Genomic DNA, 16,307 nt, shown 5'->3' with positions numbered 1-16,307 from the left:
CAGTTCTTTCATTACACTATTCTCATAACCCATTGTAAAAAAAATGCCACCACCTCCAGGAGCCAGTCAGGCCTCCAGGCTTCCTTTCTGAACTAGTTTTTAAAGGTAAATCGGAGCCAGTACCTATGAATAAGCTGGAATCAAGGCCGTGGAAATAAAAAGCCTGTATCAGGTTTTAGCCTTGCTTACGTGCTTTATTGCACTTAAATAGTAACCTTAGGTAGCAGATACTATCATTGTGGAGGAAGCTGGGTCCAGAAAACTGTTCTTTCCAGAGGTAGGCAATGGACTGAGCAGTGGACTTGAGCAGTGGTTCCAACTCAGAGCCACTTTACACACCAGGCCACATATTCTGAGAATGGTGTCCCTAGGTGGTCTTCTAGTCCAGGAGATCCTTTGGGGGCTCACAAAGTCTGCATTTTCACAATGTTTTCACTTGCACTATTGTGTGTACAGTGGCATTTCCAAGACAAGGAAAAAAACACAAGAAATCAATTTTTTTTAAGAACCTAAAGGGCTACTGAAAATCAATAGTTGGAAAACCATTGTACATTTGTTTGTTGTGGGGTGCTTTTGCTGCCAGAGGGGACCACGCCAAGTCACCTAATTCTACCCAAGGGGGCTGGGGAGAGATAGCTGATGAGTTTGTGGAAGTTTCAACCTCGATATTAAAAACAAGACGGGTGCCCTCTTTGCACTGCTTACTTTCCCATTTCTGAAGCTGCAGGCTGGGTGACCCAACTACTTAGAGGAGCATAGTGATAAGAGGTCCTTGTGCCACCACCTCCAGGCAGGCCTCAGTAAAGAGCCACTATTAGAGAAGTTTGCTTGCTTGCCCTGCCCACCTGGAAGTCTATCCTGGGCCTTGCGAAAGATGGGCCAGGGTTAAAACTCAAAAGGCAAAGAACCTAACCCTCTTAACTATCCCCACATCTGGGGGGGCATGTCCCAGCTTGTGGTTGGACCCCTGGCCTCAAATCATTGCTCCCTCCCAGGGTCCTTTAAGCTTTTACTACTTCCTGGACACTACTGATTCTAACCTAACAGCTCCATCTCTGGCATTAAAGGGGTTCTTCACTCAGTGGCCCCAAATCTACCCTGTCATATTCTAACTGACCTGACCTTCCTTTTGGGGTCCTAGTAAGGTATGTGTTCACACTGCCCTCCCCATGCACTTTGCTTGCACGGGAAGGGGGGGTGGAGGCCCCCCCCCAGCACCTTTTGAATCACTAGCCTCTCTATACTCAAGTACCTCCCACCTGCTCCTATTTCTACGTATGCCTAACTCCTTTCTATGCCTGGCTACCACCACCCCTCAGATGTCAGGTCAGGAAGTGTCCTGGGCCCATTTCCAGTGCTCTTAGAAGATGGGAACCAGGTATGAACTCGCCAAATCCCAGCCATCACCCCTGCGCAAGAGCCCTCCTCCACCCTGTAGTAGGGATTTGCAATCAGGCTTTTCACTTTAGACTTTTAATATTTCATACAGCGATTATGGTGCATTCAGGAACCAAACCCTCCAAACCCCACTAGGAGGGCCCCCACCCTGCCCTCCCACCCCATTTGAGGGCCCCAGGGTTTAGGGTGGAAGAAGGGGAGGTAACTACCCATCTGGGGACTGACCCCGGATATTATCCCTGCCCTGCCTCATCCTTCTCAGGGAGTTAGGGGAGGTAATGCCAAGGTCCACCCCCCCCATCCCTGTTTGTGCATAAACACACACTATGGCTCCGCACTGAGTTGGTTAGTTCCCGTCAGGGTCGCTACTCAGCAGCACCGAGCGGGACCGGGGGTGCAGGGGGGTTGTGCTGGGGAAACCCTGAGAAGGAAGGAGGCCCCAGCAATTGAACTGAAGGAGGGAAAGAGTGGGGGGCCCCCACACCACATCCAACTCCCAAAGTGTCCGGTAGTTCCCAGGTCCCTTAGCAGCTGGGAATGGCAGGTGGGGGTAGGAAGGCGAGGGGCCAAGGCATGCTCTCCCTTAGCCAACCCCAGGGTCTGGTGATGGTCAGGGATCTTGATAGGGGCTGTGTCCCTGCCTCCGAGAGGCTGGGAGGGGGATTCATTGCACAAAATACTGTGGGAGGGCCCACACACCAAGGGTAGGACCCTGCCAGTCTGTATAGAGATATTGCATTTTAAAAATTGAAAACCTCATTCAAAGTAATTTAAAAAAAACAGTGAATGAAACAAAAAGAGACCCGCACAACATGAGGCAGGTAGGGCAGGCAGGAAAGCAGGCAGAGGAAGCCTCAGACCCAAGGTATCACCATCTTGTCTGAGTCCAGATCCCCAGCCTGGGCTAACTCCGGACCCCTGGCTGGTCGTGGGGTAGTGGTCTTGGGAGAGGGCATAGCGTGGGGAGAAGTAGGCCTGGCCTCAGTGTGGGAGGCTGGCACGGCCATGCTCTCCACTGGCAACTGCCGAGACATAAAGAGAGACACAGACAGACCAGGTGAGGGAGCCATGAGAGCTTTGTTAGCACCCAGTACACAGACCAATGGGTGGGTTTGACAGGCCAGTGGTCGGGTGTTGGGGCAGGCAGCAGGGGATGTGTGGGCAGGCGAGCATAGGTCAGGCATGAATGCAGGCAGCAAGCAGGGGGGATGCGGTTGGGGGCTGCCCTGTGTGGGGTATGACATCCCTCCAGCCGCTGCCTGTTGGGGCCTGGGTCTGTGGCTTAGTACTCGGCTTAGAATTCGGTGTCCACCACACGGAAAGCTGGCCTGCCTGCGGGGGAAAGCAGAGCGGATGGCTGTTGGTGGGCAAGCAAGTAGGTGGACAAGGCACAAAGGAGGGCCAGGGGTTATAGCTACCTGAGTCAGGCAAAGACGATGACCGAAGGCTGGCCTCCTTTTGTAGCTGGATCTCCTTTAGTGCAAATATGGAAGTAGCTGTGGGTAGACAAGATACTAAGATGGGGAACAACCCATGGGTTAATCCAAGACCACTCCCCAAAGGATCTCATTAGAGGAATTAAAATAAGCTGTCCCTTCTTTGAAAGAGTATACACAATACTTACCTGGCAGGGGAGATACCATGATCACGAAAGGGTGTACACAATCAGATATAACTAGGAAAAATGGACTATGGACCATTAGATGACATCAAGAGATTGTGAACTTGGTAAAGTGTGATAATGGTACTGCCAATTTCCAAGAGCAGTGGAACCTTTTTTTCTTTAGATGTGACAATATTTTTCGATTTTTAAGAAATCTTTTTTTTAATCTTTCAGACATACATGCTAAAATCATTTAAGGTGAATGATAACAATTTGACTAAATTTAATTGGATTTGATTAAAATTAGCCAGAGGGACTATAGATAATATTAGACTGGCCGGCCAACACAAGTTGGTAACTGTTGAAGCTGATAAGTGAATATACCTAGGGACACATACTACTGTGTATAAAATACATGAGGGGGCTTCAAAAAGTTAACTGAAAAATGGAATTAAAAGGTATGGGATGTGTGTCCCCGCCCCAACGTTTTGAAGCACCCTCAAAAATACAGAAACTTCTTTCAAAGTTTTAGAAACTAGATTTAAAGAAGAAAAACCTCCTGTATGGTTCCATTGATATAAAGTACACAAGTAACAGGGAAAACGCATCTATACTGTTAGAAGTCCAAATCATGAAAAACGTTGGCAGTCTGCTTCTGTAAAGACGGCAAAGGCTTGGGAAACCTATGGGATAAGTTTGACTGTCCTACTGTATTTCTAAGAGTCAGAATTGACTCAAGAGCAGTAGGTTTGCTTTGGTATTCCATCAGAGGTGGCACAGCCCCCGTCTGCTCTGCAGCAGTTCTGCATCCCTACCAGCCCCCATCAGCCAGTCCACACCCCAACCCCACTCACTGTCAGGAAGTTTATGGATCCGTTCCCCCAGACTGAGGAAGAATGGATGTTTCATAGCATCTTCTGCGGAAATCCGATTGCGACCCTCAAACTGAAGGGGGGGGTGGGGAGGGGGAGTTGGGGAAATTGGTACACCTTCAACAAGATGGCCCCCCTTCCTCCATACCCGACCCTGCCCCCAGAGGGTCCCTGTATACCCATACCTGGAGCTCCCCTAAGCCCCAAGGCTGGCCCAGGACAAGTGGTCTCACCTGCAGCAGCTTGGTAAGGAGATCAGCCCCGTCACTGTCAAGTCTATCACAAGGACAAGGGAATCTACTTTCAATTGAGTTTAGGCATTCTCACCCCCCCAACACATATACCCACACCCACCCCCACCAGCCTCACCGGGGTGCATGGCTCAAAAGGGCCTCGGCTCGGTATTTAGGGTAGTTGTATGTCTTAAACTCTTCATTGGACAGGATACCTGGCCATGTCTCCTCAGTTGGGGTTCCTGGTGGGGAAGAATCACTAAGTATCTCACGGGCCCTCCCTGGCATGACCCCATGACCCATAGGGCTCGTGCGCCCTCACCTAGAATGCGGAAGATGAAGTGCAGCTGTTCCTCCACTGTGGAGCCCGGGAAGAGGGGCCGGCCAGTGGCCATCTCATAGAAGATACAGCCCACACCCCTGGGCAGGGAGAGAAGAGTGAGTAGGAAGGCAGTTGACTCGTTGGCCAAGCCGCCCTTTTTACATGGCCCCTGCCGCACTTCCACCTGTCCTTACCACATGTCAATCTGGGTGGAGTAATCTGTGGAACCCAGCAGGATGTCCGGGGGCCGGTACCACAACGTCACCACCTCATTGGAGTATGTCTTTGTTGGGATTGACTTGGCCCGGGCCAGGCCTATGAGGTAGAAAGAAGGGGCAGCTGGAATTGAGGGGGTCCTAGCTAAGCAAAACCTGGGGAAGTGTGCAGTTGGGACTGGGGGTATCCTAAGTCAAGTCTGGGGAGGCTGAAGTGAGAGAAGTGAGGTACAAATGAGACCCCAAACGATCTGAAGGCAGGTGGGCAGGCAGAGAATGAGGCAGGGCAGAGGGGGTTAGAGTGAGGGTAAAGTTACGGGGTCACGGGAGAAGGGCTAAGGGAAGTGTCTGTGGAAGCAGAACAAGACTAGCTGGCACGGGGAAAGAAGAGCACAGTGGGTGTACCGAAGTCGGCCAGCTTGAGCTCTCCCCTCTCATTAATGAGCAGGTTCTGGGGCTTGAGGTCTCGGTGTAGCACCTTCTGCCGGTGGCAGTAGGCCAGGCCACGGAGCAGCTGGAACAGGAACAGCTGGGGACCCAGGAATGGCAAGGCGAAGTCAAGGCGGATCCGACATCCCAACCCCCAGCCAGCACTGCTCCCTTTCCAAACACTGAGCACAGAACCTTACCATAAAAATGACAACAGGGTCCCAATACCCTCTAAGACGGTGCTTCTCAACCTTCCTAATGCTGCCACTCTTTAATACAGTCCCTCGTGTGTGGTGACCCCCCCCAACAAAATTATCTTTGTGGCTACTTCATAACTATAATTTTGCTACTGCTATGAATCAACCTCCAAAGGGGTCACAACCCACAGGTTGAGAACCACTGCTCTAAGACCTCCCAGTGAAACAACCAAATGGACAAAATCCATTTTAAATAGATTGTGGAGGTGGAGTATGTTGAATGGAAGTCTTCCCCCATGCCCCTGTCCCACACCCACTTTCACGTTGTGCATGTTGATGATATTCCCACAGTCATCCAGGTACTGCTTCAGGTCCTTGTCCTGGGGGGGAGGGAGAGACAGTACAGGAATAAGGGTCAGACCCAATGGCTCCTGGCCATTTCCTTTCCCAGTACCAAGTGCTACCCAACCTTACCAAGTACTCAAAGACAAGGGTGAGGGACTTCTCGGTGTGGATAATGTCATGTAGTGTGACGATGTTGGCATGTTTGAGGTCTTTGAGCAGAGACACTGCAAGAAACACAAGGGAAGAACCAGGGGAGAAAGTCAGGGCTGTACTCTCAGAAGAGAGGTAAAGACAGGGACCGGACAGGGGATGAGTCCAAGGTTTCTTTCCCATGGCATTTGGGACAATGTGTCATGACCACCGCCTCCAAGCCACCCTAGGCCAGAAAGGTATGCGCTCATATTCCAGATAAGGAAATGGAGCTGCAGAGAAAGCTTAGATTGCAACCTCTGGCTCATCAGGTTTGACACTAGATTTTTACAATCAATTTTAAGTCTCTGGTAGGCCTATAGTACTATGTGAAGTTGAGTCCACATACTTCTAGGCGACTCAGATTCATTCCACACACGAGGGGGCTTCAAAATGGTTCGTGGAAAATGGAATTAAAAGTTACTGGACAATTTCTACAAACTTTTCGATGCCTCCTAGTATTTTCTGACTAGAAACTTGGGTCAAATAAATCAGTGAGCACTTTCAGGGGTGTTTTCAGAACCAAAGCACCCGGCCTGGTATCCAAATCCCCTACCTTTCCTCCAAACAGGAGAGGATTGATTCCCAGTAACCATAGCTACTGCCTGGCCATGTGAGTGATGGGCACACGAAGCCTGGGGCATCAGGAAGTCCCATGTCCCAGGATGATCAGCCTCTGTTCTCACCACCAGATATTTATGTGCACCATGGGGAGAGGCCGGGAAGCCTATGGGGTGAGGATCTGTACCTTCCCGGATGGCCGTGCATGGTGCACCCTCTTCATGCTCCAATCTGATCTCCTTGAGTGCCACAAGGTTGTCTGTTAGCTTGCTTTTGCCTTTATAGACAGTGGCATAGGTGCCCTAGGATGTGAAAAAAGGGACAGGAGGGGCTGTGAGGCTACAAGGAGCTTGCACCAACCCTCATCCCTACCCGGGGCCTCCTGGCAGTCCCTCACCTCGCCCAGTTTGTCCAGCTTGATGTAGGTCTCCAATTTCCCAAAGCCAATCTCGGACTGTGGGGCAGAGGGGCAGGTTGAAGCAGGGTCAAGGGAGGGGACTGGGCTAGGAAGTAGGATAAAAGGAGGAGATACTCACCAAGCTGACACGACGGAGGCGACGGCTAAGGGGCTTGTCAAAGATGGGACTATTGAGGGTCAGCTTCTCAAGATAGCCCTCAGGTAGCCTGATGTCAGCGGGTAGCGATAGGCGCTTGTTGATGTCCTGGTAGACAGTGGGGGAAAGGACCATGCGCCTCATCACCTGCTAATTCCAACCCCCTTTTCAAACCTCATCCACCCCACAGGCAGGGAGGTCAGTACCTCAGTGGAGATCTTGCGTGGGGGATGATTGCGCATGCGTACCCTCACTGGCGACTGCACCTCATCTGAGGATGTGGCCGAAGCTTGGTCACTCTCCCCATCAGATCCCATCTTCAAGTCCTCATGTACAATCTCTGTGGGGAGGAGAGGTGGGGATGGGCGAGCAGGCTAGGACCCCACCCCCTCACCACACATGTGCATGCACATGGCCCCTGACCAGCCTGGAGTCCCTCAGGAAGGTGACAGGGCCCAAGGGCAGCTAAAACAGGTCCTGGCCAGAGTGAATGGGCTGTGGAAGCTGGACCAAGAGTTACCTATGAAACATCCCGTTCCAGGTGCAAGTTAATTGCAGCTGACCCAGAGCCAGTGGACAAGTGGGAGCAGAGGCAGCCACAGGACCTGAGGAGGCAGGTCCGTAGGGGGGTAGGGGGCCACTGCAGGGAGGGCATGCCTGGGCACAAAGCCAAGTGAAGGGGCACAAGTAGAGAGAAAGAGTGTAGCTAGAAGACAGCTAGGGAAGGAGAGAAGAGTGTAGATGGCACGCAAGGACAGGAAACAAACCAGAAAGGCAAATACTTCAAATCCGAGAGAAGCCTGGAGAGGGAGGAGTTAGTGGAGTCAGTGGGCCCACCTTGTGCAACGCTGAGCAGGCCCCTTCCAGAGCGAGCATCCCCAGGGGCAGCGCGTGTGGGGGCCTCTCCAGGTTCACTGCCGCCACCGCCGCCACCACTCTCGTCCAGGCCTATCTGCTCAGGGGCACCATTGGTCTTGTCTACACCTCGGCCCCCTCGGAGTGTCATTGACAGCTGCCGCTTGATCTTCTTCATCCGATCCATGGCGACCTGAGCAGTAGGCAGGGTGGAAATGGAGCTATACGTTAACATATGCCTAACCAAGAGCCCCTAAAATCCATACCTTACTTAGATGGCGGCATTGATATAAACCTGTGTCAATGCCTACCTCACCTCTGTAGGCCCCTGGAACCTCTCAATAGCCCTTTATGGAACTATTCCTAAGTAGCCCACCTGGGTACACAGGTTCGGCTGGCTGGCTGGTGGTATGGTGATCTCTTTAGGGGCAGTCTCACTGTAGGAGCAGAGGGCACCACAGCAGGCGTTCTCTGATGTAGCAGTGTTGATTTGGCCATAGAGCTCAGGACCAGTGGCATGGCCCTGGGCATGTCCATATAACAGCATATTCCAATAACACAAGCCCAGCAGTTACCACAGCTGCTAGGGCAGAATGTTCCCCTCAGGCACAAGCTTGCTCCTTTGTCTCTCACAGCAACCATTGTCATGGTGACTAGTAGACCATTCCACTGGTCTATCCAAGTTGGGTGGGGGAGGGGAAGCATAAGAGGGCGTGGCCAGACCCAAAGACCCAACCACTAGGTGGAGCCATGGGGGAGGGTAGGGGTGCAGTGCACACCAACTGCCCTCAGGACTTGTTGGTGAGGCTCAATCAGATAGGGCTGCAGAGGGTCCCACCTAGAGTTTTACAATCGAAATCAGTTCCCATTTCTCCTTTGGTAGAAAATGTACCCTACCAACCAACCAAAAAAAAAATCACTGCCCAAGAGTCAATTCTAGTACAAAACAACCCTGAACAGGGTTTTCAAGTCTGCAAATCTATATGGGAACAGACCACCTCATCTTTCTCTGGTAAAACAGCTCCCTTAGCACCCCAAATAAATATCCCAATGTGGCCCACAAGGTCTGAGCTTACTGGCCCCTTTTGCTGCTCTAACCTCACCTCCCCTTCATCATTCCCAGTTGCTGCTCAGTATAAGTCCCGCCTCAGGGCATTTGCACAGGATGTTCCATGTGACTGGAACACCCTTCCCTCAGATTTCTAAAAGCTGTTGCTCAAATGTCACCTTTGCATGACAGGCCTCTAGGAATGGCCGTCTTTAAGGTATCACCCATCCTTGTCAGTTTTCCCCCACTGCACTCATCACACCTCATTAGAAGTAGTGGTAGTGTGTGTTGTCAACTCCTAACTCATGACTCTATATGCCAGAGCAGGGTTGTCAAGGCTCTAATCTTCACTTGGAGGAACCCTGGTGGTGCAGCAGTTAAGCAAGCATTCAGTAGCTCCAGCCCCCTCTGTGGGAGAAAGATGTGGCAATCTGCTTCCACAAAGATTTACAACCTTGGAAATCCTATGGAGCAGATCAACTCGGTCCTATAAGGTGGGAGGCTAGGGGTCAAAATTGACTCCGTGGCAATCAAGGGGTTTGGGGTTTGGTCATCTTTATGGTCTTTTCTCCCTCCGAATGGTTGCTGGGTTCAAAGCGCCAAACCTTCAGTTAGCAACCGAATGCTTAACTACTGTGCCACCACGACTCCTTACTCCCCAAACCAAACTCACTGCCAACGAGTCAGTGCTGACTCCTAGCAACTTGCTGTGGGTTTCCGAGACTATTTACTGGTTAGAATGCCCAGTCCCTCGGAGCTGCCAGTCATTCTGAACTACCAATCGTGGATCACAACCCAACTCATAACCACTACACTACCTGAGCTGCTGCAGGGCCCGTGAAATGATACAATCTACCCATTTACTTCTTTCTGCTTTACTCTCTTTTCAGCACCAGCACTAGAAGATCAGCCCAACCAGGGTAGGTTGTTTAGATCGTGGCCATATCCTGAGAACCAGAACAGTGACTGACAAAGTAGATGCTGGAGATGTACTTAGGGGAGAAAATGAATGAAATCAGGGAGCTGAGGGTCTAGGACCAACTTCCGCCAAAGTGGTGACTCCCTGCTACTTAGAAACCCCATACAAGGTAGCCCAGGGATGGTAGCATCTGTGGGAAGATAATCTAGATAGATGGGTGTTGGAAGGAATAGGACTACCAAATGGCTTAAACCAGCCTTTTCCTGCTTCTTCCCAGGCTCTTGGCCAGCAGAAGGGAACAGGCTTGGCCCACGAACCATATGGACTCACAGCAGGAACAAAGATGGCCCTGGGCCCAAGGGAAGCAGAGATAGGATACTGAAGATGAGGCTGGGGCTGGATTTAAAGAGAGAGGTGGGTCATCATTGCAATTGCATGTACTGACTCCACCCTTCCACCACTACCCTCCCCCACCAGGCTGGCCTTACATCCTCCAGTAGAAAAGTCAGCAGTCAGCCTAGCAGCAAGATCTCAGATAAAAAGGATGAAGTCCATCCACAGGGAGCCCAAGATAACAGCAAAAATTCCTGACCTAGAGATAAAGACATTGCACCTGAGGCTGAAGCAGGTCAAGCCAGACCAGTCTAAGGCCTTCCAGTGTCCCCATCTGACATGGCTACCTGGTCAGTCTGCATGTACTGGTGGGGACAGGACTATAAGCATGGCTAAAGAGAGGAAGGGGTGGAGAGCCAGAAGACCCAGGGGCCCACTAGAAACCTCCGGGGCTAAACAAGTTCTTGAGTTGGATTGGGGGGAGGGGGGGTATTAGGAATATGGGAGTATAAAATCTGTACATGTGATAACCCCAGCAGGAGGTCCCAGGCAGGTCATGTGAACAGACACATTTCAACTTGTATATGCAACAAAACTCTGAAATATTATTTGAGTTTACACTTTAGAGCAGTATAGGAGGGAACAAGAAGCTGGCCACCCAATTCCCCACACATACACAAAAAAGGCACATAGCCTTCCTAACCCTCCACCTATCATCACCACCCCCACCACTTGCCCCTCCCCCATCACACTCAACCTCCCCTTAGACACCTACCACATCAGACCACCCAGAACACAATCCCCACAACTCCCTCCCAGATACAGCCTCCTCATCCTGTCCTGACCCCCGCCCCCAGGATCCCCAAGACACACTGGACTCACAAGCAAGAACTCAGAGGAATTTACACTTACCTCTATCTTAACTCCCACCCACGATTTCTCCATCAGCCCAAAGTCCCAAAAGGTAACCAAGAGGGCTCTTAGCATGGGCAGAGGGACATAGCACCAGGCTTGAGTCTTCATGGTCAGGTGCCTGTTAGCTTCTTCACAGGACTGACCCCGATTACCACAAGCTCAGTCCCCCTCTAATACTCACTGAACACAGCTCTGCTCCCCCCATTCTTAGCATGCCCCAGATTGCCAAACCTCCCTATCCTTGGTTAAGATACACCAGGCTCTCCATAGCACTGACCTCCATTAACACACCCCACACCCACACCATAACTCTAACCCCAATTAACATGCACTTGGGGCCCTCTACAGCTGACCCATATTAGCACTCACTGGACCTTCACACTGTCCTGAAACCCATTAACCCAAAGTGAACCTTGAAGAACCCTGACCCAGTTTCTCTCTCTCTCTCTCTCTCTCTCTCTCTCTCTCTCTCTCTCACACACACACACACACACACACACACACACACACACACACACACACACCATCCCTCTACACCACCTTGTCTCCTCCATCAGCACAAGCTGCCCCTTCATTCTACCCTGACCCCTACCAGTATACACAGGGCCTCATCCTGAATCCATACTTAGCCCTTTTCTCCAGGGACACACAAGCACACTTCTATAATGACTGAGCCTCATTAGTGCACCCAAGTCTTCATTCAGTATTGACCCCGATTAATACACACACTTCACCCATCCATGGCTCTAATCCACTTTTGTACACCTGGACTCACAGGACCACATATATCATCCTGTATTCCCACTGGCTTCATTTCCCCACAACTGTACCCTCTACTGCACACTTACAACCTATTGGTTTCACACTCGGACCCCCTTCACAGCACTGGTACCCATTAATACAGACTAGATTTCCCCCCACTGCTTTCCCCCCACCCCCTTAGCATTCCCTGGACCACATCCCCCATGGGCACTAACATACACTGTCCTCAACAACAACGTTCCGGTGCTTATTAGCATACTACAGATTTCTCCACTGGCTCTAAACCCGCTTGAGTAGTCACTCGAACTTCATTTCTGAGTAATACCCTGCCCCCTTATCAGTGTGCCTCGGAGCCTCACATTCTGTCCTGGACTCACACACCCACAAACAGATCTCATGCCATCTTGACCTTCGTTATATTGAATCTCATCCAGTGTAAAGCCGCAATTCCTTCACCACCACCCCACCTCTGCTACCTCTAGCGTGAGCTCAGCTCTTCCACCACCCTGCCCCCATACATCCTCGTGGTCCCTCCCCCACTCTACCCGTTAACACAAAGTGGTGTCTTACTTAGTCCCTTGTGCACACACTACGGCAAAGACCCCCATCCTCAGTCCCAGTCAAGCCCACAGTATTAGTATCAACACTAGCCTGAGGCTCAGTACCCGCACCCCATTCTCCCCAACAGCCCTCTGAGATCTGACCCTATAAGCACACCTTCTGGTACTTCTACCCTTCTCCCATCCTGCCCCCATTAGCACACACCTGGCCTCTCCAGAGCGACAGTCTCCATTAGGCTCCTTTAGTACACGCCCCCAACCCTATTCCCTCCCTATCGCCCGAGGTCCTTTGAATACCCTGGCCCCTCCCAAATTTGCACAAACTGGGCCTCACACTTTTCACAGCCCGGAAGACTTATTACCACCCGCTATGACCCCTACAAAGCTCACGGTCCCCTGTTAGCAACCTCGAGTCTAACAGTACTCTGCCATCATATTCCACCCAATGGTCCTTCAGTCACCCTGCTCCCCAGTAGAACCCACAATCCAGCCCATCCCCAACTCCCAGACCGGGTCCAGGGCGGGGCCAAGGTCAGGGAGGCCCCGAATGACCCCCCGCCCTCAGTGCACTCTGGGAAATTCGCTAAGGGAGGGTGCATTGGCAGGCCAGACCGCTGAGCCCCGCCCGGGGTCAGGGTCGGTTCTGGAGGGTGGGTGGGAGGGGCAGCCCCCACCCCACGTCTAGAGGACGCGCTCACCGGCGGGGGCGCGCGTGCAACCTCAGCGGCGCGGGGCCGGCGCGGCGGCGCCTGGGGCGGCGGCCCGGGCCGAGGCCGCGCGACCACCTTCTCCTCCTGTTCGCCGCAGGCGCCCGTCCCAGTAGTCTTCGGCCATGGCTGCTGGGCTCGGGCCGCCGCCGGCTGAGGAGGAGGAGGCGGCGGCGGCGGCGGTGGCTGAGGCGGAGGCGGCGTCCCGCTCAGCCGGCCATGATCTCAGCCGCTGCGGGCGATGCCCCCGGGCTCGCTGGCGCCGGCTAGAATCTCGATGCTACTCAGGGACCCCTCCCAGCTCCGACCCGACTCTGCTGCCGGAGACGCCGAGCCCAGGGCCGCTCAGCCAAAGGCCCAACCACGGCGCGCGCCGCGCGCCGCGCATGCGCACGCACCCAAAAGGGTGAAGTAGGGAGGGGACTCACCTCGTCCTGCAAGTACCAAAAGATGGGTCCACTCCTGGAGGAGGTACGGCCATTGCGCGCACCCCAGGAAAGGCGGCGCTGGTTCTGGAAGGGCGCCAGGGAGAAGTGTAGGGGTTCTTTAGCACTCAGTTCGGATCTTGCCAGAAGTTCGCTAGCCCTAAGGTAAGCAGCAGCCAGTAAGCAGGCGTGCCGCTCACCACCCGCTCCCCCTACTCTATTTTACTTGGAACACCCCCATGGTAGCAAACGGGACTTGCCACTTTTGCAATGAGGAAGAACGTAGATGAGTTAAGTCAATTCTAGCCCCTTGAGGTGACTCAGAAGGTAAGAATTCAAAAGGTTCGCGAGAAGATGACTTATGTAGGAGAGTCATTGGCCTTTACCACCTTAGATAGGACAGGGCCTAGCCTGGCTCAGCTGCCACCCTCTGTGAACGCTTGAGGCCCCGCCCTCTAAGGTTGCTGCCCAGCCAATCAAGTTTGCTCCTCGGGTGGGGCCAAGCAAGAATGAAGGGCGTGGCTGGACTGAAGAGGCGTGATTTCCCTTTATCCCTCCACCGCCTCCGCCCGGAATTCATTGGCTTTCCCTGAGCTCTTCTCACTGCTGGCCGAATGTCCCGCGAGATGATTGGGAAAGGAGCGTTAAATCGGGCTTCGTAGCGCCTCTAACCCTCCCTTCTGCCCTAGCGGGGCCGTGAGGCGGACCTTGGCCTGAGAAGAAAGGCGGACCATCAGAAAGGCGAGGCTCCGTCACTGCGCATGCTTGGGGGAAGGGGCCTTTGGGGGATGTTTAAGAGAATATCTGCGTCTGTGCCTTGAACTGGGTTCTCTCCGACGTTGTTGCCCGCCAGAGCTCCGCCCATGGCTCCCCCACCTTCCGCAGCTTTTTTCTTTTCTATACGTGTGTGGTGCGATTTCACATTTCAGATCGTCAGTTTAACCCATTACTTTACCCTCCCCTCTTTGATTTCCCTTCTCTCTCGTGGATTACCATCTCTTTCACCCAAATTAATACCCGGCGACCCTCTAGCGTACTGCGTCATCCTCCTGTTTTCTTCAAATTGAGTAATAGCTGGCTGTACCAAGTACCGCTCCTGTGGCCACTCCGCACTGCCTGAGAAATTGCCACCACTATAAATCCCGTTCAACTGGCGACAGCCTTCAGAACTTCCAAACTGCATGCAGTCCAAAGCCATTCTCCTCCCCGTTTCTGGGATTCCAGGTTAGAATTTTGTGTGTTCGCACTAGCGAGGGCTGAGAATGGAAGTGTTTGACAAACTTTGGATGCCTTCACCAAAGCAAAACTGTCACGGCACTCCACTCATCTTAAAGCCTAGTCCTCAAAGGCACAATCGGGCCTCAGGAACTTTTGCAGTTTGTTCTTCCCCTCTGCCTGAAACTTTCTCCAGATGTCCACGTGGCTCATTCTCACTTCTGTTCCCTGTCTCAATGTCTTCTTAAAGCTTTCCCTCACAGCCCAACTTTAAAATGCCCATCTCTACCCACACCTGTCCAGGTCCTCAAACCAAGCTCTATCCCTTTAGAAAAGCACTGAGGAACCCAGTTCATTAAGTCGCATCCTAGTATAAGCCCCAGAGGACAGGAGCGTTTTATCCATTGCTGTTCCCAACAGCTAAACAGTGACTGGCACACAGCATGCACTCAAGAAATGTTGAAAACTGGAGGGGATATAGGTGGAAATTGAGCTAGACGATTTCCACCCGGTCTTTAATGCCAGTTGAGTACAGTAGCCTAACCCCTGCCAGTTTAGCCCTGGTCTTTCTTGCTGGTGTTATGACAAATAACCCTAGAAAGGGGGGGGGAGTGATAAGTGACTCAAACAGGGCTTGATGACGGGTGTCAGACGTGAATAAGTTGTTTAGAGTGGGAACTTGGGCTGTGATGAAGGAAAAAAAGGCAAGTCAGGAGCTGTAATGGATGTAATGGGAAGGCAGGCAGTAAACAAGCCGTCTTGAGTAGCCATTGCTGAGAAAAGGGCCGAGAAATAGTTGATGTGCAAGCCTCAGATCTTATAGGTGGAGTATGTGTGCTCTACAGCAGCAACCAAGGGGCATGGATTGCCATGTCTCCCAATGTTGCCAATGTCCAGGTAGGAAATTAAGAAAGGTTAATAATGGAAGGATAAGGCCACCCAAGCAGAACAGGCCAATAAAATGGTCATGAGAGCTGAATAAGAGCTGGCCCCGAAGCAGCCGAGGTAAGGACAAGCTATGGCGAGGAGTTAGGGCAGAACCTGAGTTGGCCGAGTTTTAATGCCCAGGTGGAAGTGGAAGAATTTAGTCAGGTAAGAGGCATCAATGGCATCACAGGGCACCAGGAGTTGGTAGTGACGGTGTCTTCAGCTTTCAGGGGTGCTCAGCCCAAATCGAGGACATCGTATTTCAAGCTCAGTAGTCAGTGGTGAGCCTCCTACTGCCCATTCTAACCAATAAATTAAGGGACACTCATGGGGAAGAAAAGCAAACTTGGGGTTGAGAGCAGGGTGGGGCAGGAAAGCTTTTTCCATACAAATATGTTCGCCATAATCAAGTGTATCTCTAAGGAAAGGCGCTGACATCTCCTCAGCCCAGCAGCGGTCTCCAAGTCCCGTTCCCCCCCCCCCACCCCCTTGCATCAAGGAAGTTGGGTGGGTGGAGGCCATCACGGGTATTCCTGGAGGTAGGAACCCTGGCTGAGTAGGAAGAGATTTGCCCCGAAGACAAAAGTCATGTGGATCAAGCACACTGGTGACCATCATTTTCTTCTTCACAGCAGAAAGATTAGGGAAAAGATTCCCTTGAACACTAATCTTTGCTGCCTCGCAAAATCATTATGGCAGGTAGAGAGATGGAAAGATGGGATC

At 52.1% G+C, this 16,307-nt stretch overlaps 1 protein-coding gene across 6 annotated transcripts; it reads right to left on the bottom strand.

Annotated features, from left to right (window-relative positions):
- Positions 1–1,457: 1,457 nt before the first annotated feature.
- On the bottom strand, positions 1,458–13,852 carry CDK16 (cyclin dependent kinase 16). Of its 6 annotated transcripts, none has more exons than XM_075538964.1 (17): positions 13,703–13,852; positions 13,446–13,602; positions 7,756–7,966; positions 7,125–7,258; positions 6,901–7,026; positions 6,762–6,818; positions 6,552–6,666; positions 5,744–5,838; positions 5,587–5,649; positions 5,049–5,172; positions 4,623–4,743; positions 4,429–4,526; positions 4,243–4,348; positions 4,107–4,170; positions 3,856–3,946; positions 2,817–2,894; positions 1,458–2,730 (listed from the first exon to the last, which is right to left on the bottom strand). In XM_075538964.1, exons 1-17 carry the CDS (start codon positions 13,816–13,818, stop codon positions 2,693–2,695), a joined length of 1,794 nt encoding a protein of 597 aa, XP_075395079.1. In that variant the 5' UTR covers positions 13,819–13,852; the 3' UTR covers positions 1,458–2,692. The 6 variants fall into 6 exon arrangements, with proteins under 6 accessions (XP_075395079.1, XP_075395078.1, XP_075395080.1 ...); XM_075538963.1 differs by having other exon boundaries at positions 1,458–2,420; XM_075538965.1 differs by having other exon boundaries at positions 1,458–2,420; positions 4,107–4,149.
- Positions 13,853–16,307: the final 2,455 nt, after the last annotated feature.

This window comes from Tenrec ecaudatus, chromosome X (genome assembly GCF_050624435.1).
Source record: "Tenrec ecaudatus isolate mTenEca1 chromosome X, mTenEca1.hap1, whole genome shotgun sequence".
Taxonomy (NCBI): domain Eukaryota; kingdom Metazoa; phylum Chordata; class Mammalia; order Afrosoricida; family Tenrecidae; genus Tenrec; species Tenrec ecaudatus.
The sequence above is the reverse complement of the archived record's forward strand: the minus strand, read 5'-3'. Positions and strand labels throughout refer to the sequence as shown.